This window comes from Pituophis catenifer, unplaced genomic scaffold, assembly GCF_029215685.1.
Source record: "Pituophis catenifer annectens isolate HBS135680 unplaced genomic scaffold, rPitCat1.0.hap2 SCAF_6, whole genome shotgun sequence".
Lineage (NCBI taxonomy): Eukaryota > Metazoa > Chordata > Lepidosauria > Squamata > Colubridae > Pituophis > Pituophis catenifer.
Genome location: NW_027256886.1, coordinates 28,855,655 through 28,882,937, shown reverse-complemented (window position 1 = coordinate 28,882,937; position 27,283 = coordinate 28,855,655). Strand labels below are relative to the sequence as shown.

General features: G+C 36.9%; 1 protein-coding gene across 1 annotated transcript in view; it reads right to left on the bottom strand.

The window, feature by feature from the left end:
* Positions 1-26,971, bottom strand: part of DNER (delta/notch like EGF repeat containing) — a 108,790-nt gene extending 81,819 nt beyond the window's left edge. Inside the window, exon 1 of the mRNA XM_070945609.1 lies at positions 26,714-26,971. Coding sequence (XP_070801710.1) covers positions 26,714-26,971 — 258 coding nt within the window. The remainder of the gene's footprint in view (positions 1-26,713) is intronic.
* Between the last annotated feature and the right edge of the window lie 312 nt (positions 26,972-27,283).

Here is a 27,283-nt window from a genome sequence, read left to right as displayed (position 1 = left end):
CTCTTCGCTCGCCATTTTCTGAAGCCTCAGATGTTTGGCTATCACCAGACGCAACAACTTGCTCAGCACTGTCATCAATGTCAGACGACCATTCATTATTATCCCTAAGTAGGTTTGGCTTGGCAACTGGCTCTGACCCACCCACTAAATATGAGGAGTCTGGTTGCTCAGCCACACGCAAGTCTGGTTGCTTAGCCACATGCAAGTCCACACGGTTCCGCCGATATCGGGTTCCTCCAACCTCCACCAAATAGGAGCGAGGTGCCACTTGTTGTAAACAGGTACCCCTTTCCCAACGGCCAGTCCGATCTCCAGGCAGTGGTCTCATCCAAATTCGTTCTCCCACCTTTAACTCTGGCAAGTCTCTTGCAGATCTATCATATTTGGCCTTTGCCACTTGCCTCTTCTGCCGTAGCCTTTCCGGGACCCCTTGTATCACCACGGGCTCAAGCAACTTATTTGCCACGGGTAAGGACGTCTTTAATCTCCGTGACATTAATCTTTGTGCTGGGCTACTGTCCATACCTTCAGTTGGAGTATTCCTCCAATGTAAAATAGCCTTCCACGGATCACTACATTCGCCATGTGCTTTCCTACATAAGTTCTTAGCAATCTTTACAGCTGATTCAACTTTTCCATTCGCTTGCGGATAATGTGGCGATGAAGTAATATGATCAAACTCCCACTCAGCAGCAAATTTCTTGAATTGCAGACTTACAAATTGAGGACCATTATCAGTAATCACTACATTTGGTTGCCCATAACATGCAAACTGAGACTTCCATCTCTTGATGGTGGTCTCAGCTGACAGGTCTGGAAGGAGGTCAATTTCCCAATAATCCGAATAATGGTCCACTATTATCAAGTGCTCTTTCCCTGCATAATTAAATAAGTCCATACTAATGATCTGCCAGGGTCGGGATGGTATCTCGTGTGACATCATAGTTTCTTTCTGTTGCCGATATGCATATTCATTACAGATGGTACAATTACTGACAAAATCCTCAATTTTGCCTCGCATATTCGGCCAGTATAATGTGTCACGGGCTTGTCTATAGCATGCCTCCCCACCAATATGGCTTGAATGGATGCGCAATAACATTTCCGATCTCAATAACTTTGGCACTATAACTCTTGGACCCTTATACAGAATGCCATCTTGTACAGCAATCTCATCTCTGAAGGACCAGTATTCCCTTACAATCATGGGAACTGCCTCTTTCACATCCGGCCACCCACTCAACATGATATTCTTTAGTGTCTGTAGGGCCACGTCAGCGTCCGTATGTTGCCTCAACTGCTGTAACCACTGATTCGTAACATTAAGATAATCTGCTTGATTAATTTCAGCAAAACATATTTGTTCCTGTCGCAGCCAACAAACCGTCTGATATTCATGTTCTCCTCCCGTAGCTGTCTGATCTACTGTGGCTCTACTCAGGGTATCGCTGATATACATTTCACGTCCTGGCTTAAAAACCACATCAAGATTATAATGCTGTAAACTGAGCATCATGCTTTGCAAACGCTTCGGGGCACACAGAAGAGGCTGTCCATACAACACAACCCCATAACAGTATTCTCCCTTGTATAGAGAGGTTTTTGGGATGTAGTGGCTCAGTGACTAAGATGCTGAGCTTGTCGATCGTAAGGTTGGCAGTTCAGCAGTCTGAATCCCTAGAGCCATGTAACAGGGTGAGCTCCTGTTACTTGTCCCAACTTCTGCCAACCTAGCAGTTCGAAAGCACGTAAAAAATGCATTTAGAAAAATAGGGACCACCTTTGGTGGGAAGGTAGCAGCGTTCCATGTGCCTTTGGTGTTTAGTCATGCCGGCTACATGACCACGGAGACGTCTTTGGACAGCGCTGGTTCTTCGGCTTTGAAACAGAGATGAGCATCCGCCCCCTAGAGTCGGGAATGACAAGCACATAAGTGCGAGGGGAACCTTTACCTTATAGAAAGGTTTACAATCTGAGATCCTTCTGGGCTCACTCTTCCATCAGGTAGAACTATTTCCAGGAGGACTTTTCACAAATCTGTGTATCATCTTTATAACAGCTTTTTCTGGACTGGGAAGCTTTATTGATGGTCACTCATGTTCTTGGCACTTCCCTGCTGTGATACACTCTACATGAGACTGCTGCTGGAAGATTATTATAAGAGCCGAGGTGGCACAGTGGTTAGAGTGCAGCATTGTAGACTACTTCAGCTGACTGCTAGCTGCAGTTCGGCAGTTCAAATCTCACCGGCTCAAGGTTGACTCAGCCTTCCATCCTTCTGAGGTCGGTAAAATGAGGACCCAAATTGTTGGGGACAATATGCTGACTCTTTAAACTGCTTAGAGAGGGCTGTAAAAGCACTATGAAGTGGTTTATAAGTCTAAGTGCTATTGCTATTTTGAAGGTACAGCCAGTTCAGAATGCATCTGTTCACAATTTACCCATGTGACATTGTTACTGTGTTACACTACTCCCATCCTGAGCCTGCCACAGATCATTCCCTTATTGTAGAAAAATATTTGGGGTCATTCTCATAACCCCCAACCACTTCTCTGTTCTCATCCAGCAGACTGGAGGAAATCTGTCACACACTCTCTTCCAGGTCAGATAGAAATGATCTTGGGGTCTCCCATCTCTCACCTGAGAAGGATTAAATAGCTCTGACCCTCATACTTTCCTCCCAAATCACCTGACATCACCATTACGCCTCTCACCAATCCAAATACAGATCTTCACCAAATCTCCAAGCACACAGATAATATAAAACTGTCATAAACCATCAATCTAATGTTAATTGCAGACCTCTATCCTCCACAGCCTCAAATCCAGATAAGAGGGAAACAAGAAAGGTGACAAAAAAGAAATATAACAGCTGTTATTTCATGTGACTGATCACATAGCAGCTGTAGTTACCTTCTTCCTACAACAAGAAACCTGTTCCCACTCCCAGTGCTGTCCCAAAAATCTCCATTGCATTAAGATGAGCACTCCCAACTGGCTGGCTGAAGCATCTTTCCATCTTTCAGTCAAGCATGGCCAACTCCACTCTCTGCAAGATGACAGCTACATCTCCACCAGCTGATCAGCCAACAAAGATAAATCTTGTTCTACCACTTGAGAATTCAAATATACAGAAAGATTGAATAATCTCTTTGATGAGAGTAGTATTATTACTCATATTCCTAAGAAACTGATTAGGAAATTAAAGACTGAGATACTGAATAAACTGCAGGGAGAAGAAAGCTAAAAAAGGAAAATACTTTAAACTTAAATGATAAGGGAATGTTACTCTGTTTCTTCAAAATACATAATGCCATAATTCAGAAATATAGATTTTAAAAGACATTAGTTTATTTTTAATTTTTTTAAAAAACCAGCAGTAAGTTGAGAGCTTCTCTTATAGCAGATGCTATCACCCATTCCACAGCTGCATACCTGTAGAATTGACACATCTGGTAAAACCTGCAATTATGTGGGGGGGGGAATTACAAGTCTTTATTGTAGCATTACAAACAATATCCAGCCTTCTGTAGTTGTGTCCCAACATCAGATGCAAGTCAAGAGGTTTTGTTGCTTGTCCCTTATCTCTCCAATGGACTCCAATGTATATGGCTCTATTAGAGCTATCAGTTGGAATCAAAAACTGCTTACTGGTAGCAGTGATGTGTTCTAAATTTGTCCTTGGCTATATTTGGTGGAGGCTGTTAATACAAAATTTAAGAGCTACTGAGGGAGGAAGCATCAAGTGGGTTGGATAAATGGAAGACTGATTCAAATATACAAAATAATATGGCAGGTTTAATAGATTTTCATCAAAGACTGAAGCAAAGAGGAAAATAGGTACAGTAGCTTAATTAGGACAAAAGAAGGAGGGAGATCAGTGAAAACAGGCCAAGTTGGATATTATATTTTTAAAATAGAGCAAAATATAATGGGAATCCCTATATAAATGAATATAGATAATGAATCACAAACTAAATCACTTTGGCATTCTCATACACATCTTTATCCAGTGATGTTCATTCTCATGTAAATGAACATAGAACTGCAATCTTTATACAATCCTTCAAATACCAGATTTTTTTCAGTTTACAAATAGAGATTATTGAATGACGACGTTAAAAATCTCTTGAGTTTATGTTACATTTTATAGTATGTGAAATAATATTGCTACCCAGCACATATGACACTAGAAATTTCTAAAGGCATGATAAAATTTATGTTAATTATGTCCAGTTTTTCTCTTTGATGTTTTTTGTGCTCCCATGGAACTGTTACATTAGAATGAAAGGAAAAGAGGTTAAAGAAGACAGTCTTTCTGTTTCCTAGCAACTAGCATTATATCAAAATAAAATAAAGAACTACTGTAAAAGGAATCAATATTCATGTACAGCTCAAATTCCATAATTATTGTCTGGTAAAATGCTTTGGTACAACTTTACTGACAATACAGTAGCCATGACAAAATGGAACTGAAAAAACTTACAGAACTTTGTCAGCTACAAAACTATCAAAGGGATGGATTTTAACCTTGCTGCAGGGAGAACGTGGAATCATCTGGGTGCCTCAAATAAGGCATAGTTAAATTTAATTCAAATTTTGATTAATGCCTTTGATAATATTTTAACTCTAGGCTAGTTGGTGAAAGCATCCTGTATACATGTTTACAGAAATAATCCATCAAACAAAGTAATTTAATTGTCATTTAATACAACGAAATATGTGTTAAATATGGCAATATGGCAAATTAATGATACTTGGAGTCTCAACTCCAATATAGTAAATAATAATAATAATAACAACAACAACAACTTAATTGTCATTGTATGCATATATACAGTATACCCATACAACGAAACTCACTTAACACCCAAAGACCAGGTCCAACACACATAACAATCCCCAAACACCCTCACCCACCCACCACAAATTCCCCAACCCTAAACCACCCAAATATCCACACAACAAAACAAGTAATGCTGTCCAACAGCTCACTGATGGTGGCTCTTTAGTTCAATGTTGAGTGAAATTATAGCTCTGGGATAAAAACTATTCAGAAAACGTGTGGTCCAAGTTTTAATTGTTCTTATCTTCTGCCAGAAGTCAGAATCACCAGGAGTTTAATAAATACAAACTGGTATTTAATGGTGACTGTGTCATTCACACAGCAGCACAGAAAAATTTACACAAATTGACTGCATTCAAATGAGATCTCAAATACTATCCAGTCCTATTGCTCTTTGTGGGGCCATGCTTTGTGAAGTAAGACTGAGAACACTGCCTGGGAAGAGCTGGAAAATTCTTTTAAGAAACTGCTGATGAGATGGTTTGTTCTGGAAGTCAATGTGAATTAACTGTTTTAGATAATCAAAAGGTTGCACTAGGATGAGGAGACATGATATAATAAGCAGCTTTGGGAAGTCAAGAGATAATCAAGGGTAAAAACTTGAAGCACTTTGAGATATTTAAAGAAGTGTACATTTAGAAGAATTCAAGAAAATTATAGCCAGATGTACAGAGAATTTAGATGCAAGCATGACACAGTCCAGAGATCATTTTGGAAATACAGGAACACAAACTGACTCACCTTCCTCCCTCTCTCCACACACAAACACACTGAAGTAGAAATGGTTCAGAAAAAATATTTTTAAGATTTGAAAAAGAAAATAGTCATCTCAGTTTATCTATACTCCTCTTTCAAACATTTTTGAATAAAAAATTAGATCACATAAAACGAGTGTAACTATTTTTAGCTGTCTGAAAAGAATGTTTACCTTCCTTCTTGCCTATTTGCCTCATTATACAGAGAAGGAGCTATTGTATCAGTGAAGCCTTGGTGTATTGGTGTGCTGGTGCATAATTACTATATTTATGGGATTCTCAATATAACTAGTAAGATAATGGCTTAATTAGACCACATTGAGAGCACAGGTAATATCACCCATTTCACTTGCCTCATTTTACCTCCCCTTCAGAAGCCCAGGATTAAGATATGTTTTAAATATAGAGCAAGAGTTCACAATTTGACTAAATTTACCATCTGATCATACATGTATGAATAGGGCTAATACTCCCTGCTGCTACCAATACCATAATCCTGCATGAATCACTTCCTCCAGCACCTGGAAGCAATGCATGCTGCTTTGTCAGCATACCAAAGACATTCTCAATTTGTGTGTCCTCTATATCTAAATATGAATATGTGAGTTATGCTTCATTTGAGTTATACCACAAACTGCAAATCCTAGACACAGTGACAACTGTAGCTTTACTTTTCAGAGGCAATTATAGTTTTGTTTCATCTTAACTGGTTGCCTTATAATTTCTAGTCTCCAAATGTCAAATTATATCTATTTACTAAAATAATTTAATAAGCCCTCCACTTACATTAATCTGTTTTCAACAATTATCTCTAAACAGTTTTAAAATACACACACACACACACACACACACATACTGTGTTTCTCCAAAAATAAGACCCTGTCTTATATTTTTTTGAATTCCGAAATAAATGCTTGGCCTTATTTTCGAGGGAGGTCTTATTATTTTGGGGCGCATGGAGCAAGACGGGGCTACTCTTGCCATCTTACCTGATTTCCACCTCTGTCTCCCCAGAGGAAATGGCAGAGACCGGCTGCATATGCGCTTAAATATTTTTGGGGGGCTTATTTTAGCGCATGTGCTCAAAAGGCTGATTGGGCTTATTATTTGGGGAGGTGTTATTTTCAGGGAAACAGGGTACGTGTGTGTGTGTGTGTGTGTGTGTGTGTGTGTGTGTGTGTGTGGACAAAAGAAATTATTTAGGTAAGTTCTCTTTTGAAAACCCTGCAGTATTAGGATAACGTAAACACTAGAAATGTTTCTGTTTTAAACAATTACTAAAGACCCTTAATTCTGAAATAATGGCCATCATAAAACTGTAAAATGTTTCATTCTCTACTAAACAAAGAAAAAAAAATCAAGGAACTATTGAGTCACAAAACTAGTAATTTCCCCAAAGAAGCATGGAAGAGAACAATGTAAGATATCTATTATTCATCTGACATAGTAAGTAGAAAAATGTAAAATGGGAATTGTACAAAGAAATTCAATTGCTTTCATTAAGTTTATGGCCACAATGATTAATATGAGACAAAGAGATAAATAACCTATTTTCACAATTGTACATATTGTTGAAAATCATGATAGCAATACTTGTGGCAGGATTAACAGTAATACTCAATTTTTAAGGGGCATTTGATCATTAAAATTAATAAACAACTAAAGAGTGGTTTTCATCTCCAACACATCAATTTTATTGCATTTTTTATTTACCAATTAGAAGCTATATATGTCAAACTTAGTTACAAATTCAATAAATTATTAAAATCATTCAAATAGTAGGCTGAATGATTGAAGACATTTGTAGGAAAATATATAACTTGTCTTGTATAAAATACATAATAGTATTTTATCACACATATGTAGTTGCTTTGACATTATTTGTAGTTGCTTTGACATTATTAAACTCAAATAACTAACAACTGTTTGAGCCAATGCACTGCTGACATTACAAAACAGTTATGTTTACCTTTGCTTTCCATGGCTTTTGCTGATAACACCTAAAAACTTTTCCTTCCAGAATTATACAAACATTCCAGCTGCTTTTGGGTCAGGACCAAGAACTGTGTTAGTAAACATCCAGCAGATGGAAGCAGCTTCCTTGGCCAATATTCACTGCCTGTGATGTCTAGGTCCATTTGATTTGGCAAGAGAAGTTGTTAACAGCAGGAGGTCACCTCCAGCTCATGCTCTTGATGATATACCTGCTTGGTTTATGCATATTTCCTTCTTACCTTACTAGGTTTCTGCATGAACAGCTACATGTTTTTTTAATGAAGGTGTCATTTACATGCATAGATATCCAGTATCCTTTTTACTTTCACAAACACCCTCATTCCACCTGGCTGAAGGCACTTATCTGTGAGATGGGATGGGATGGGATGGGATGGGATGGGATGGGATGGGATGGGATGGGATGGGATGGGAGGAGAAGGAAAGGAAAGGAAAGGAAAGGAAAGGAAAGGAAAGGAAAGGAAAGGAAAGGAAAGGAAAGGAAAGGAAAGGAAAGGAAAGGAAAGGAAAGGAAAGGAAAGGAAAGGAAAGGAAAGGAAAGGAAAGGAAAGGAAAGGAAAGGAAAGGAAAGGATAAAAGAAAAAAAGAAAAGAAAGAAAAGAAAAGAAATAACTAGTATCTGGTGAGCTGAACAAAAAAAAAAAGAGAAGCAAAGAACCTGGTAGATGAATAAAGTATATATAATTTGTACAACATATGATTTAAAACATTTAGATGATACTTTGCAAATCTACATACCATTGTTGCCTGATAAAATGAAAGATAAAAAATAATGAAATTCTGGAAAATGTTTTATTCAGCTGTCTAGTATTAGACGTGTTCTTCTTAAAATACCTAATGACATTGCAACCATTATATTATTCCTGGCCATCTAAACCCTACTGATATGACTGGAAATCAATGAACTTCAAATTACTATAGTTGATAGGTTTGGAAATAGAGGATCAAGAGTGAATGAGAACCTAAAGAAATTACCCCACTGAGTGGAAGAAAATGAGAGAAAGCACATGCAGAGGTAACGCCTTCAAGGGGCAGAAGGAAGAAAGAACACCCCAAAGCAGAGGTGCGCAGCTTGAGGATCCAAGGCCACATAAACTGCTCACCCCCATTAACTAAAAAAAAAAAATAGTTGCATTAGACATAATTGGATTTTCCCTTCATTAAATTACCACTGCTAATGAGAAAGGGGGGGGGAATCTCTTGGCTTCTTCCTCATTCCTTTCCAAATTAAAAAGTCCTTGGTATGACCCATGATACTTTGAAGCTGAGCAGTTATGATACATTTATGCAGTGGTCATCACTGTGTGTCTGGGAACAGTTGGTTCCCACCTCATTTCCCACATAAATGATTTATTTATGACTATTGAGTACATGAAAATCATATACATATCTAAAATATACCGGAAACTGATAAGAAGCACACTGCAATTACATCTGGGAATTTTAACATGTCTTTTCTAAGAAATTGGAATAGTGGCCACAATGGTAAAAGCTTAGCACCACATTTTCAATTGCATTTTTGGTTTCAATTTTTGTACTGTTGGGAAAGCTGTAAAAAAATTCCTCTTACTGAAACCAGTCTTTTAAGCTAAAGGATTGTTATCTACTATGAATTCATTATATAGTAGTTTTCTACAGTAATGAGAGAAAAGGGGAAGTAATCATTGTTAACACCATTAATCAGAGAGCAACTTTTGAAAATACAATCACTGCCTTTGAATAAAGGGCAATAGCAATAACATGGCTGCTGAAAGCTCTTATTATGCTAATAGTGCATAAAAATTACAAGCCAATCTGGGAAAACATCATGTTCAAATTTCATTCAGTGCTATGACTACACAACAGAAGACCTCAGTCATCTTGTATTCTGAGATCTTGATCAATCTGGACATGCCTCTTGCAGTTATTTCTCTCTACTTAATAGATCAAAGCAACTTGTATACTGTATGGAAAAAGCAGCTTTCACAGTAGAACAAATCCTTTTCTTTCACCATTCCTACCCATCTCCAAACTTCCTTCATTGCTCATCACATGGGCTTTATTTTTTTTAACCAAATTCTGCTACACAGAATTACAGGATCATGCTAGTTCTCTTACTTCCTTTAAAGTAAAATTTGCACAAAAACATGAACTTTGAAATGAAAACAAATATTAACCCTTTTCTAGTTGCAATCATCCGTGCTCTAAACATCCCTATTGCCTTCAAAGAACTGAATCCAATTCTTCATAATTAACATGGGCACATCCATGCACTCTTCTTAGCATAACATGAACTGAGTTTGCCAGAAAACTTTATTTGACTTGGGAATAAGAGTTTGCATTATAGGCATATTCACATGATTTTACAATGAAAAACTTATTTAATCAGTGCATTTCTTTCAATATGTGTGCATATTTATATCAAATCAAATCAAACATTTTTTATAATAATAATCCAATACAAAGCCATGAATTATACACAATTCTACTAAGATACATTAGGAGGTAGCTCTTTCAACCAGATATGAGAGACAGCCAAAATCCAAAAAGAGAGGCAGTGTGGTGGAGTAAGAGAGTCCCAGCATAGTCCATGTGTAAGTGTTTTTGTGCTAAGGGACTGAAAGTCCTGCTTGAATTTCAAAGGGAGGATTTTCAGCTTCTGAAGGGAACTGTGATGATCTAGGGCATGGCACAAAAGCAACACAGCCAGAGAACCAGTCTAACTCCCCTTTATTGCTCCTACTTTGCCCCCAAATGTCCCCAAGTTTACTACAAGTCCTGGAGCAAAGCTTTCACATGCACCTTCAACAGCCTCTGGCTGCAAGTAGTCCAGTAAACAAGATTAGCAAAACAGTAACCAGAGCAAGAAGTTCAGTGAAGCAGGCAAATCAGGCAAGCCTCACAAAACAGAGCACAGTAATTTCCAGGCGGCGGCAAGTGCACACGAGGCTCCACAGATTCAATGCTTGTTCCCAACAAATGCCCCTCCCACTTGCATCTCCTTACATCTTAGTCTCCAGGTGTGCCTTGTGAAGTGGGGTAGGGCACTCTCCTCCCTCATAACTGGCTCAGTCTGCGTTGTCCTTGCCTTCTCTCTTCTCTTCGTGCTCTAGGATCAGGAGAGGCTGATCCTTGCTCATTGCCTGAGCTCTGTCTCTTCTACAAGCCTTTCTAATCCTGAAAAGCCCTGCCCGGACTGGCTCTGCCCTTCCTCAGTTCCCTCCAAAGCCAATGGAGCTGCCCCTCAATCTCTGTTGGCTCCTGTTCCAGTTCATCTTCCCCTATATATTCAGGCTCAGACAGGAACCCCCCAGCTTCCCTGAAGCACTCCATCTGCTTAATGAACCACAAAAGCACTTAACAAGGTCAACTAGGGCTGCTGGGATTGTGCTCACTGAGTGAAGCAATCACGTGGGCATCTCACTTATTGACTGCTTCGCTCAACAACCAAGATTCTGGTCCAAATTGTGGTTGTAAATTGAGGACTACCTGTAGCCTATACATGTTATAAAAGATTTAATGAAAATCATTCAATCGATTGATTACAAAATATAACTGAAATATAAAGGCATTGATCCCAATAATTTCTTAACCTAGCTTTGGCCATATTTAAAAGTGCAATTTATATTTCCCAAATGAGAATGAAGTCCTCAGCCTCCAAGTATTTCTCTAATTCTCTTTATCTAATTTAAATATTAAACAATTAAATCAGCAAGAGTAAAATATTCTAATCAATCACATTTAATAAAAAAGAAGAGGGTGCTTTAAAATATATTTTTTTTAATATCAAAATCACAAATTTAGTAGCTAGTAATAACAATCATAAAGTAAGCTTGGGTACTTAATATAAACATCTTATACAGTAAATAAATATCTTATAATCCTTGGCTGCTGTGACAAGTTAATATGTTACACATCTGCAGAAAAGGATAGGAATCTATCCTGGAAAGGATAGAAAAATAGGAAAGGAGTTTGCTCAGCAATTAATTTAACAGAATGAATAGCTTTCTGTTCTATATTATCCTGCACATATGCTAAGAGCAACAATACAGAGTTATAAAAACTGATCCTAGATACCACAAACTAACAGACCAACTAGATATTAATTCAAGGGCAAAATATAAATGATATTTAATGGAAATTAGGCAGCCTAAACACCTAGGATCAGCAGTAATGAATATTAACATGGTTAATGAGTCATGACAAGGTAGAAAGTCAAGGCCTCCAAGACCAGACACATCTTGACATTTGTAATAAATGGTATAAATGATTTAGGGGAGTCTAGGAGCAATTTAGATCTCTTCAGATCTCATATATCTCCCATATAAATCACCTTGAGTTCTCAGGTAAACAGATTATAAAGGGAGGTAATAATGTTGCCTTTCTGTGTATGCTTTACTTAGGGTAAGTTACATTAAACACAAAGAACCATACACTGTATGTAATATGATTTGATTTGGCTTAGCATCATACAGACTATTGTTTATGAAGTAGGCAGTAAAATGAGGAGTCTACTGTCAGTTACTCAATATTTCACCAAGATTTAATATGAGGTTTGGATTCTTATTAATTTTGGGGTATTGTATTTCTAATTAACCCAATCATCAAAGCAGATTATAAAATAACAAATAGTAATTTCAGTAATAACTTTTAAAATAAAGAAAAATTATGTTTATTGCTTAACAACATCAATAAAAAGCAAAGGAGGAATATAATAAAATTATACAAAAGGAATTATTTCATTATACATACAACTGCATTATAAATAACTCTTCTAATTTTTTCATGGACTTCCATCAGTTCTAATACATTCATGATATAAAACAACCAATAGGCTCAAGAAGACTATAAATATTCCCACATAAATAAGATCTGCTAGAAATTTTAAAAGAAAGAACAATGTCTGCTCTTGCCTATGCCTCTTAATATTTTCTTACAGATGCTATGACTTCTCTCTTTCTACAATTCTTATTAAAACAATAATATATGTTGTGGGCACAAAACTGTTGTGCTCATTTTTGACATTTTTTAAAACAGATGTTTCAGCTTTTCTCTATCATTTGCAACTGAAACAAATCTTACACTTTAAGGCAAACTTAAGATTTAACAATCGGGAATATAAAACAGATATATAAGAGGAATTTCAAATTGTGTGAAATATTAGGCATGTTCCCATAGTGTTCTATATAAGTGGCATATCCTGCTTTTGATCAAATTCTATTCAGTTTGATCATGTTCACCTAATATGCTTTTATATACTTACTCTTTGGAAATAGGTATAAATTAGATGAAAAATCTATTTTGTACACAATTATCAACTGCCAACACAGCTAAACTTAAGAAACCTTGCTATTTTACTTCAAAAGAAATATAACATAGTTTTCAAATCTTGTTCATTTATCTTTTGTCTTGGGAACTTATTAAATAATTTATTTCATTTTTGGCAATTAAGTAATCAGAGTATTCTAAAGTTGCTTTGAAGCTCCTTTTTGTTCAGTTCTTTTATTTTTATATCTTGCTGTGCTTAGAGAATATCATTAATATTTGTTAGAAAATTATAGCTATTTTTAGTTTTATTAATAAAGAGGTTTCTTTTTTAAGATATATATTGACTTTCTGGCACACAGAACCAATGTAACTGTTAAGGGATTTTGTATTAAATCTTTCCTGGATAAGATTTTATTTATGTGAACTACAATAATGGTATTTCTTACAAACTCCTACATTTCTGTTTGAACCTGACATTGGTTTTAATTATTATAGTTCAGGAAATACTTTTGATACTGATACTGAAGGATGGTAATTGTTTCCTGTATTTGATTTCATTTTTAATGTCCATTTAAGTGGATGACTTCTGTCTGAATTTGCATTGTGGGAATGCAGCTCTCTTGGTCTTGTTTGATCTCTCAGCACCTTTTTATATCTTTCAGCATGATAGCCTCCTGGCCTGCCTACAAGTCTTAGGAGTGAGAAAAAGAATCTTAAATCTGAAGCACTTATTTTAAAAACCTGTTTATTTCTGTAGCATCAAGTAGAAAGTTGCAGAAAAACAAAAGGATACGTTGATAAATGAACTGAAGCAATTAGATTTATGGATTTAGAACAAAAGATTAAAACGATTTGTAAATTGATTGGACTTAATGGAAGTATAAGACATTGAATTTTACTAAAGGGAATATTTTGAGAAAGGTAGTAAACTACTTGGCATATTCAAATATGAAAAGAACAAGAGAAAATAATGATTATTATTTCTATTTGAAATGTGAAGTATATGTTTCAATCGCAGAGGAAATTACAAGGAAATTATAAGAGGAAATCGATTCTTTATGCAGGCATTAAATCTCTAGAAGAGTACTTAAAAACAATGCAAACTGGGAAATGTTCAGATCAACAAAATCCAGTAACAAAAGATGAAACAAAAGAACAAAAGAATTGAAATTGAACAAATCCTCAGGACCAAATGGCTTTTCTACAATATATTGTAGATCTTGATCAAACCATCAACCCAGGTAATGAATGATACAACAAGGTCAAGTACTCTTTTCCTCATGACAAAGAGACTTTCATTTCTTTGATTTACAGAAAGGGTAATATTCCAATTCATCCAGAGTTACTAAATCTAGATTATAAACTTTTTACAACAACTCTTTCACAGAGATTAAATGGTCTTTTAAGTGATCTAATATATCTTAATTAAACTGGATTTGTTCCAAAGAGATGTCCCAGAAATATCCCATGTATTTTGAAAACCATTGACGATATAAAATATGGACATGGTTATGATTCTGTTTTCATATTCACAACTTTGAAGAGGATGAATTAAAGTTCAAGTGTTCTCACAGAGTATTTACAAAGAACAAGAGATTAAGATAAATAATAAACTTAGATTCCAAAATGGTATTATAATAAAGAGGAGAATTATAATTCTCTTTAATTTTACTGGCATCAGAACCACTGGTAAGGAAGAAATGACAAGAAAAAGAAATTTCAAGAATTAAACTGGTAAATTAAGAATTCAAATAAAACTTGTATAGTGATAATTATACTTACAATTAATCATCCAAGAGATTCCTGAGATATATTCAGTAGTACAATTCAATGTCATATTAAATTAATAAGATTCAGATGATCACATAGCATTTCTCTGAAGTAAAGGCCAATATATTCTGAAGAAGTATGTTGTGGTCTACTTTCTCAAGTGCCTTACTGAACTCTATGTATACTATATCCACATCATTTACTCGGTCCACTAATTTATCACATTATCAAAGAAAGCAATAAGGTTTGTTTAGCATGACCTGTTTTTAATAAACCCAAACCCTGGCTTCTTGTAATCACTTTGTTCATTTCTAGGTGATCATAAATCCTCTATTTGATTATCTTTACCAGAATTTTACCAGCGCTTGATGTCAAGCTGATTGGTGTGTAGCTTCCTGGACTTCTTTTTTTCCCCTTTCTGAAAATTGAAACCATATCAGATAATGGAGAGATTAACTTGTATAGATTCTAAAACTTAATTCTTAATAAACAAAGATGGAATCTTTCAAGACTTTCTTCAAAACAGTCACAATTACCCAGGGGTTTCAATATCTTCAACTAAATAGCACAATCCAAAAGGAATTACAAAAACAAGGTAGAATATTTCTTTATATAGATATAAATGACTGTCCCTCTGGCTGAAGCAATTCTGGGTGATAAAGTTTAAGTTTAAAAATAAATCACAATATAAATCAGGGGTGGTATTCAGCAGGTTCTGACTAGTTCTGGAGAACCGGTAGCAGAAATTTTGAGTAGTTCAGAGAACCGGTAAATACCCCCATCTATTCTCTGCTTCCCGAGTCCCAGCTGATTAGGAGGAAATGGGGATTTTGCAGTAACCTTCCCCTGGAGTGGGGTGGGAACAGAGATTTTACAGTATCCTTCCCCTGCCATGCCCACAAAGCCATGCTTAATAAGCCACACCATGCCCAACAAACCACGCCCACAAAACCAGTAGTAAAAAAAGTTGAATCCCACCACTGATATAAATAGTTAATAAAACATGCAACACACACTCTAAAAAAATATGCCAGCTGAAAATCTCAAATTAATATAAATCACTTTGACTTCAGTAACTTCCTGTTCTCCATACAGGGACAAACAGCCTGGTCTTCAGCACCTTCTAGAACAGGATCCACAATCCCTGGGTCCACGACCTGGTACCAATCTGTGGTCCATTGGGAACCAGGTCGCACAATCCATGGGCAAGTGCATGAAGCTACATTTGTGCAAGTGACAGATGCCCGCACAAACCTATCCTCTCTTTCCTCCCACCACTGCTGCTGCCGGTCCGTGAAGCCGGAAAGGTTGGGAACCGTGTTCCAGAAGAAAAGCAGGATTGCAGCCAACCTGATCTTAAATACTAAGGTGTCTCAGAGGGCAGACACCATTAGAAAAAGATCCACTTTCTGCAAAAGGTCATTCTATAACTATAACCTTCCTCCTAAAGCTTGAGCTAATAAGGTGGATAGCATAGAGCCAGGAAGAATGCCTTGAGAGACAGGAGAGAGAAATGTTACCAAGACAATGATCAGATAAAAAAACTTGAATCTAGGACAAGAATGTAAAATATCCCTAGTTCACACACAGAAAAAGGGTGTCAACCCTTAAGCTGACCTGAAGCCATTTTGAGATTTCAGGGTTGCCACACTGGAGCTGAGGGATAGGGAGAGGGAATAGAGATAGCTGGGGTTTTATAGCCCAAACAAAATACTTTTTCCTGGGAACCAAGGACATTACCACAGGTGGCCAGAGAGAGAGGAGGAGTGAAGTTACCACGCAACCGGATGGCACCTTGATTGGACCATGCGACTGATTGTTTGGGAAAGGAGAAAAACTTTTACTTTTAATTAGGTGAAAACCACAGGAATCTTCAGAGTTGATTTTCACCAGAACTGTGCCAATATGATATATTCAGTAAAACTATTATTTGAGGAATCTACCTGCCTCGGAGTTTTGTTTGCTATGGGTGTATTACTTGGAACCCTGACATTGGGACAGATAAAGTATATTCAGATTTGTATGATTCTTTTACTATAGCTTTACAATAGTAACATTGGTTCACCTGGTTTCCTAGTCTTATTTACCTTGAAGAATTAATAAACTCAGGTAGAGACGTGATTGAATTTGAAAAATGTATAATACAAAACCCAGAACATCTCTTGTAGCTTTTTACAAATGGTTACTGAAATACAACTGAAAAATTAACCAAGTTAAAAGCTGCATAACTAATTGGATGCAGGGTCTAAATAAGATAACTGATATGCGATAATAAAAAGTTCAATGGAAGGCAAATATTTCTAAGTAACATACTTAGGAAAAAGACAGAAGATGATTTATTGTTACCAGCGCCGACTGCCAAAACAGGTAATTCATTCTTTTAAAATGGCCAGAAATGCAGTAAGTTGGATTGTTTCCTCATATTTGATGCGACATTACAAAAGACTCAGAAATTCTGGAAGAAAGTTTATTAAAGAATGAAATAAACCTTGAAAATGAATTATCTTTCCTCCCAGTTGTTTTTCTGGTAAATGTCACCAAACCTTACATTCCTACATTGGCTCTGTATATGATAATAGCTGCCAAGACCTTTATGCCTCTTACTGGAAATCACATTCTTCTTTAGAAGAATGGCAACATAAAATGTTCAAATGTCATTTTTTTCCAGAAATTTGAAGAATAAATCTGATACATAATTTAATTCAACTTGGAAACCACTCACGAGTCCCATTTAGAGACTCACTATACCTGAAGTTTGTCTTTTTCTTAACGTAAGTCTTTGTTAATACATTAGCTCCAGGGGAGGCCAACCTGCAGCTTTTAAGCTTTTTGAAGCCAAGTCCCTAGCACAATGATTATATGATGCACAGCTGAGACCACCTTCCAACCCTGTATCACTGAAACTTGTCCAATCTAAACTTCTAAGAGCAATTTTTCAAATTCCCCACTGCGTTACTAATACAATATTACACATCGAAGCTGAAATTACAAGAGCGGAGACCTCAATATGGCAGGTTATGTTAAATTATTGGCTGAGATTAGCTGGTTTTTTTTTTCAGGCTTATTCCTCCTGGTAGATTCCAAACCAGTGAAAGTCAGTAGTTCACAAGAAGAATTTATTCGTATGGCTTTTACCTTGTTACTTTTTCTCTATTTGGGTTATAAGCAAATAACAATGACAATTAGACAGGACCTGTTTCACAAAGCCTATCACACTGGGGCAGGCTATACTCCATAGTTTCACATAGCTAACTATACACTATGCCACCAGCATTGCTGGAAGGAAGTAGGTTTTTTTTTTTTAATTACAGCAGTAATTTTACATTAAAAATATAGAGCCAGTTTGGTAGTAGTTAAAGCACTAGACTAGTAACTGGGACACTGTGATTTCTAGTCCTGCCTTAAGCACAAAGCTCTTTCCCATCCCTGAGAAGGGGAGACAATGCAAAACTATTCTTGAAAACCATTAGCTCTTTGATGTAAATCAGACAAGAAGCACAACGATGAGTATTAACTCTACATTTATTGCAAGATTACATGAATAATATCTTGCAAGATTGAAAGTATTTCACCTTGCTTTAGTTTTTCTCCAGAAAACTAGGGCAAGTCATTTCTGAAACACTTCCCACATCTCCTCTCTTTAGCCTCCTTATAGACTGAGAAATCTTTTACATGTCACTTGTCCAGCCTGTAACTCATGTCTCCCAAGGTCATTCCTGAATACCTTTATAAAACCTTGTCAAGAAAACTGCAGACACGAATTCAGGCAGACACTGGGAGACAAAAATTGACCCGAAGGCACCCCTCCTCCCCATTACTAAAACATAAAAGCATTATAGTAAATGCAAAACAAATCAAACAATTATATTATTTTCAAAATACATTTTTAAAACGAGTTTGTTTGCTATTTTTCATTTGTTATTAAATGGTACTTTACACAAAAAGAAAAATAGTAAACATACAACATACTGTACAATGTTATAAAGAATAAATACAAAAGGTAAAATGAGTAAAATATAAAGACACTGTTAAGGAAGTCCAAAAGTTGTTCGATATATATACTCTGAGCAGTCTATGTTAGACTGTATGTTCACACAGGTATATGGTATTTTTGTCAATTCTTAAAATTATATATATAATTTTAATAATTGACAAAAATACCATACACCTGTGTGAATATACAGTCTAACATAGACTGCTCAGAGTCACATAAGTGAAATGGGCAGCTGCATAAATGTACGAAAGAAATAAATAAATTTATCAGACAGAATTCTCTTCCCACTCAATATATGGCCAAACTGCAAATAGAAGAATGCGAAGAAACCAATTACATTGCCTAAGTATGTTTGTTTGAATAATGTTGAATTAAACACATTTGTAATGACAATTTAAGAAAGGAGTGCTGTTTTGAATTTTCTTTCTTGTTTAGACTTTCCTTATCCCTTGACTTTCCCATCAGATTCCTGAGTTAATTAAAATCAATATTTTACATCAATTCATTATTTAGTCTTTTGGAGGGAAGAATTTAAAACAAAATCTAAGTTTAAATGAGAATCTCTGTGGAACCAACTGACTAGTTCAGGGGTCAGCAACCTGTGACTCTGGAGCCGCATGTGGCTCTTTCACCCCTCTGCTGCGGCTCCCTGACACTCAAAATATGTGTCCCAACCACCAATGTGCGACATCCGCCCGCCCACAATTTATTGAGCTTTTCAACCCAACCAACCATGGATAAATCCAAGAAAAGAAAAGTTTCAGAAGAAAACAGAACATTTAATTCAACTACATATGCTAGTTTTGTGGTTGCTCAAGAAATAGTCAGGCATGGGAAGGGTTTTGTGGCTCCCAGTATTTTCTTTTCTGTGGGAAATGGGTCCAAATGGCTCTTTGAATGTTTAAGGTTGCAGACCCCTGGACTAGTTTATCTTTAATTATCTTTAATTTCCCAATCTCAAGAATCACATACCATTTCCAATTCAAGTGAAACAAAACTTGAATCTTCAATATTCAGAATTATCAAATAATAAAATCTCTTACTCTATTTATGTGCAATGCCCAATAAGAACTTTTGCTTTTCCTTGCAAAGTACCGTATTTTTGGGACTATAAGGTGCTCCAGAGCATAAGACGCACATTAGTTTTTGGGGAGGAAAACAAGAAAAAAAATTCTGCCTCTGCCTACCAGCATCCATCGGTATTCATCTGGCTAGCGTCCTTGCAGCAAAGAGCCAACAGCCTAGTCAGCTTCAGCACGTTATCGCAGCCTGATTCAGCACAAGGAGTTGATTGACAGTTGGATTGGCCTCCCGGAATACCACCAATCAGCTGTTCCAAGCTGCAGGGATCGCCACAGGTCATTGCTGCCTCCGTGCGTCGCGTTTTTGGCATCTGTGCATTGCATTTTCGGCCTCCACATGCTCTTTTTTAGACCCGTTCCAGGCTGCCGGGATCACCACAGCACATCACCATGAACATGAACATTAGCTCTATAAAATGCACACACATTTCCACCCTCTTTGGGGGGGGGAGTGCATCTTATACTCTGAAAACTACGGTAACTTCATATATTGCATCAAAAATATTTTTTTAGATTGCCAAGTCATCCCATGGGGTCAATTAAATGATCCTCTGAATTATACCCAAGGAGTTCCAATAAAGATAGTACTCAATCCTAAGGAGCCATTTCTATATGCAGAAGGGATTGAATGAGAAAGTCAAAAATAATTACATACTTTTAAAAAATGCATTTAAAGGCTTTCATTTCAGGCTTAACATAAGAAAAACAGCCAGTACTTTGGCAACCTTTAGTAACAGATTACTAAAGATTTATCTAGAATTAGAAAAATTAATAGAAATGAAATATGCAGTATCTTGTGGCACAGAAGAAGAACAGAATAATGGAATTACTGCCTATCTCTCTCTCACTCTCTGCCTCTCCACCCCTGTAAAACTATCTTTTATTGACTCCTCAGTCATCTGTGTTTTATAATTTAGTAATTTTATATATTTGATTTTTGTAATGTTATATTTTTACATTAATGGAACTTTGAAGAAACAGCAGTGGAAACACAAAATAAAAAATCCTATCTGTCTGAGCCGTTAGTTGTAATTTGGACAAAGGTAATTGTGTCCAAGGTAAATATACAAACAAGAAGAATATCAGTGCTACTAACAGTTTTTACAAGATCATGAATAATAATGGAAGTTGAGTAATGGCTTGGAAAATCTGACATTTTCAGATTTTCATTGTTCAGGAAGTAAAAAACAATCTCAGTGGTTCAACACAGGAGAAAAGAAATAGAAAAAAAATACTAGAAAAAGAGAGAGATAACATGAAGAAAAGACTGAAACAGTCAGACAACAGGAATGTTACGAACCAATGATATTGTAAGGTTATTTAAGACCGAAGTCCAGAACCCTTGTCTGCTGAAAAAACATGAGAGCCCCCACACTTGGCAAGTTCACTTTACCAGGTATATAAATAAATGTAGAAATAAACACTGCCATCTTTAAAAGACCACTCCACAAAATCATTATAATTAAGATCCTGAAATGACTTAACTGCAGTAAAGGAATAAACAGATAAAATATTAGTTATATAAGAGATTAAAAGACGACATTAAACATTTGATTGCTACAGTAAATGACAAGATATGTGTAACGCAGGAACAGAAAACATGGAAAATATTAATTGGATTAATAAAGCAAAGTGAGTAAATAACATTTAGGAAAATCTTCTTAAGAATCAATAAGGGGAGAAAATAGTATGCTTTATTTAAGATTAGACAAGAAACTGGAACCTTTATAGTACTAAACTTTCATTGTAATGAACTTGAATCAGCCATTATAGGGCAACAATTTTCAAACCAAGATATTTTAACCTACAGAATGTGCCCAAAATCCAGGATGACTGCTGAGGAAATGAAACTTGGCGAAGTTGTGGCTGCTTGAATGCCATTGGCTGCTACTTACGCTGCTGAGTGGCTGCTGCAGTCATGTGATCTTTATTCTCTCTTTAAGTAAAAAAATGTTTCTGAAATGATGACCCAATGGGGCATGGACTGTCTGGTATAATCTACTAATGAATTTATAAGCAATAAAATAGGTTTGAGTCAAAGTCCAGAGACAACAAATCAGGCATAAATGTAAATGTTTTCTTCAAGTCAAGCTCAGTTTTTGGTAAGTTTATGTACAAAGTCATAACAGTATCAAAATAGTTGCTGCTGGCTTCTGAATTATTTTTTAACTTTCCCTACAGCCTTTGCTATCTCTGGTGATTGCTTAGCCAAATAATAACCAGGCCAAATTTTGCTCATCTCCTGCTGTCAGACACAAAACGTTCAACGTTCACACGTGGTGATCCAATTAATTTTGCCATTACTGCATATTGTCCAAGTTTCAATTCCCATTCTGAGCTCTTTAATTATGTATATCTTTTGTAATGTTGTGCTAAAGTTATCCTTGCCACCATATAAAGTGGTGGTACGTTTTGTTAATATGTTTTAGAATTAGGTTACTAAGAAGAATTTTGGTTTCATTTTAAATTAGCTAAATTCCTCTGGATAATCTATAAATTCCTTTGTAGTACTTTTGAAATGTGTTTTACATGTTCACTACATAGAATAAAATGTTCTTTGTGTCTTACGACATTTCAACATTTATTACCATACGTCTTTCCTGGTGATTATTAATGGAATTATATATCAATTATAAAATATTTTATATCAGTTTTCCCTAATATTATAATCTAGGGTAGATTTTATACCGTTGTCCCATAATTGCTCCCATCATTGTGCTATAGCTTGTTTCTTTACACTTTTGCATCCATTTTATCATGCAATTTTTTTTCTTTGTTCTGTCCCACTATCATAATTGAACAACAGTTTATATATGCATTTTAGTTAAATGTTCTGGTTCTATGGCCAGATAATAATATATTATTATCATTCCAATAATTTGTAGATCACCAAACATAATATATTCCACCACCCTACAAGATAGAATTCTTTACCTGTTCAAAAAACTGCTTTATCAATTGTTTAAAGCAGATGTTTTAAGCTTCATGTTTTATGTCACCAATATCCATTCTAAAAATTATGAATGAATTGGTGAAGTGCATAATAAGTATGATTCATATGTTAGCTGTATAAGCAATACTGATTACTCGATATATAGTATTAGAAAGTCTATGATATAATGTAAAGCATGTACAGTATTTCATTATGCTACTGATATGATAGCAGGCATAATAGAAAAATTAAAATGATTATTAGAGAAAAATAAATTAGAAAATAGAACACTAAAACACTCTGATGTATTGAATTTTTTTTGTTAATAATTTCCTTACAAAGCTTTTCTCAAGGCCTTTCAACTATGAATACAGGAAGGCAAATCATAGTGTTTGAAACTCTTGAAGTATTTCTTGAAGCAAACAATTTACAGAGTAATGACCTGTAAATTATGCAAAGCAGCCTTTTCAATGGATTCAATAGACTTTTTGAGTACTTTAAAAAGAAAGAACCTTTTCTAAGCATTTATATAACTCATGATGCATAAACAGAAGGACACTTTATTTGCCATAAAGACAATCTGAATTGCTTGGTTTTACACCTAACCCTTAAGGGCATCCTTTCAAAATCACATTCAGAGGTTAATTAACATTGGCAAGACATAGAAAACATAGTAAACATGCTGATCTACATGTTCAAACATTAAGTTACAATTTAAGGAAAACATGGGAAGATGTGAATATATATTTTAAAAACACAAAATAATTCAAATATATTTAATATTTTTATAATCAAACTTTGGAGAGTGGAAAACAAATCTTTCTTCCTTAGCATCTCAGTGAAAAACAAAAATTAGTTTACAATCAATTTGATCCACCCATATACTAGAAATTTAGTTTCTCATCCATGATCGTTTCTTCTTGATCTTGATTCAGTATGGTGGTTTTCAATCCTTTCTCAAAATGACAGGCCTAGGTGCAAATATTTGGGGAGGAGGGTAATGCAACAAAAAGCATTTCTCGTGATACCTACAATTGTATTCAACAATCCTAAAATCATATAAGTTTTAAGTTTCATGGAGTGACTGGTGGGAGGAAATGCTTTTAGATCTAGCAAGAAAGCTTCCGCCATCTGAAGAGTGTCTCCACACATCAAGGTGGAGGAAACTCATTAGATTACTTTGGAGATAGTCCCTCTCCCAGCCCTATCAGACTCACAGGTTTGTTATGAAGAAAATGAAAGAGGGAACTCTGTATATATTGTCATGAGCTGCAGTAGGGCTAATGAATAAAATTGTAATTGTATCTGTTGGGAAATAGGAAAATACAAAAACAAAAATCATGGAGGACAACAAGCTGGGCAGAAATTTCAACACCATGGGGAGGTTATAATCAGGAACTATTGCTCCAGAAAGATGAAGTTCCATTAAAAAGCCATTTATTTTTTTTAACCATCAACCATTTTAAATATAATGATCAAATCAACTTGTCTGGTATCTCCTTTCAATCTGCAGCCGATCCTACTTCTGCTACCAAAACCTGTACCTTTATCTTCTCTTGTTTCTTGAAAATCTTAGAGAAGAACAAACACTCAATTGTAAACAAAAGTTTTCTAGGAAGACCTATAGCTATGTTGGTGGCTCTGGGGTGTTTCCGATGGCCTCACATACAGTATCTCCTTTATTCTGCCACCTGATCAAGGGGACAGGAATCCTTCACTGGGAAAATCAGGCATTTTGTTTTGCAGGAAAGCTTGAGTATCTATTGTGTCTGGGTCGCTTTGAAACAAATTGACTTGATAATTCAGCTTTTCCGATAGTACAAAAAATCAGTCCAATTTGATCAAATCAAATCAGTCATAATCTTAACTCTTGCAACAAAATGTAAAATAATTTAAATATACTTATTAGTGTTCTTTAGTTTACAATGATTTCATGCAATAACATTTAGGATTAATTATATAAAAGCATACAATAATGAGAATTGAACAAAGTGGATATAAATGGCTAAAACATATCTCAGGTTGTAATTCTTTCTTCTCTAGACATTACACTTTACTGGTGTTTAAAATAGCAATTTACCTTTGTTAACTTCCAGAAGGCAGCACAATTCATACAACACTCTCTTTCTTCAAACACAGAAGGAACCTAGGAACAGTCAACACCTAATTTACAAGATTCACTTGGTTTAAAAGAGTTCCATTTATTTCTCCTCGGTTTGATCCAGCCTCCCACAAACTTGCATTGCAGAAAGAGGGGCACTGTGACATAAAACGCAGAACTTCTTTTTCCCAAGTTATTTCATAAAGTCTTTAATTTTCAGTATTTCACACAGTAGCCTTTTGTTCTTTTCTTATCCCTGTATTCATAAATGCAACATCTTACATAATATTGGGAGGGGGAGGGAGAAAGAGAAAGATTACCAACCTTTTTGCCATGTTAAAAATATTCAGTAAATTTAGTGTGGTAAAATTAGCATCACTGATTAGCAACCTATGCCTAGGCATAATTATGCAGAAGTAAAAGCCATTAGTTTTATTAAATTATTTCCAAGTAAACATGCACAGAAATGTAATACATTGCAGCCTTATTCTAAAACCAAACCCATCATCATCATCCCCACCACCATCATTCTATTCCTCCTCCTCCTCCTCCTCCTCTTCATCTTTTTTCCTCAGAAAGAATGAAAGACAAATATCAATGCACCATTTTAAAGACCAGAAACAAATGAGCTGTTTTCTTTTCCAGACCAAACTGGGTTGACATAACATTTCATAACAAATGTTAGCAAAAGTTGTATTCTTTATACTAAAACATAGATTTGGGGGGGGGGGGGGATAGCAGTTCTAGTTGTTTTATTTATCTATTTTAATTCCAATAAAAATGGAAAACCATATGATTACCCAAAGTCTGTGAACAAGCCCTCATTTGGCTATTAGTGACAGAAATCACTAGTATATTGCTTAACTGCCCTGAGTCTCTGGAGGCATATAAATCAAATTTAAAAAAAAAATATTCATCACTAGGAAAAAAAAATCTGTATGTGAAATTACCAAGACCCTGTTGGAAAACATCATTAAGCTCTAAAATACTTTTAATTTTGAGCAGAATAGAATTCTGTCAACCAACAATTTGCCATACTGTATCCTGGAAGGCACTTCTGCAACTGTCATTCTAACAACCCCAAGCAGCATAATTCAGGCAGCTCAAAAAGAAGAGTCCAAATTGGCATCTTCGGTGGCATCTCTTAGAAATACAAGGCTGCCTTCACATAGCACGCTCAACCTGCTTACTTAACCAACCCATTTTCTGATTCACACGGCACAATGAATCATAAAGTGAGTCCAGGGTTTGCATAATATGAAAAGCCATAAATAATAATAATAACCAAGGTTACACTAAACCACACTTAGAACGATTTTTTTTAAAATCTTTAGTTAAAGTGGTGCAAAATCATTTACATAGGAAGGGTGGTCATATGGAAAGGTTTTTGGTGAGCGCATAGAATATGCCCTTCAAGTTCAGCACTCCAAGCATTTGCCCTTGTTAGCGCTTATGTGTGAAGGCCACGGGACTCGGTTCCACAGAGAGGTCTGGCTCGGTCCGTGTAACAGACGAGCGATCCGTCACGGACCACGGTGGATGATTGCACAATGAGTCGCGTGCCCCGGATCGGACGTAGAAACCGAAATGCGAGCGGTCGGATCAGGATTCTGCATGTAGGAACTCCAACCACACTTAGGGACCAGTGCAAAGCAACGCAGAGCGACCGCCAAGGAAGATCACGGTTGCGGAGCGAACCAAAATCACTACGCGATCTACGGGGTGGAGGAGATTTGGGGGTGGGGGGGAGGTGATGGGAAGGATGGAAGGAGGAAGAATCCGCGAAAGCCCGGGCCGATCGAGTCCAAGGCGCGGGGGCGGCAGGTGGAAGACGAAAAGACATCCGAGGCAGAAGCCTAAGAAGGCGGAGATGAAGAAGGACGGGCGAGCGCTTTGCAAGGCTCGGACTGATTAGACCACAAGGTCCCCCCACCCTCACCCCCCAAGGGAAGGCGCCCGCTTCCCCGGCTTACCTGGCATTCGGTGCCGGTGACCCCCGGGCGACAGAGGCAGCTATAAGCAGGCTGAGGCAAAAGGAAAAGCAACGGCAGGCGGTGGGGCGCGGCGGGCAGTTTGGCTAAGACCGGCGTGCAGGTGCCGTTGTTCTTGCAGGGCTGGTTGAGGCAGGGGTCCGCCGCGCTCTCCAGAGACGAGGCGGTGGGCCCGGCGAGGGAGGCGCGGCGCTGGGCCAAGCAGAACAGCATCAAGAGGAGCGGGACGGCACGAGACATAATGGCGCGGTCCGCCCCGGGAAGCAAAGCAAGGAGCGCGCCCGGCTCGGTGCTCCAGTTACCGGCAAGAAGGAAAGGCTGAGGAGACGGCAGCGCTTACAGCGGCTTCCCAGCTCTGACAACGTGCGGGCGGAGACTGGGGAGGGAGTGGTCGGGCATGGCCACACGTCAGCGCCAGCCATCGGCAGAGGGCGCTGCTGGGACCTTGACGCTGGGAGCCCACCGACGGGAAGAGGGGCGCAGCTGGCCGGGCAAGGACACGGTGGCGGACGCCCGGGGCGAGGAGAAGGCGAAAGCCAGAAATGGCAGCGC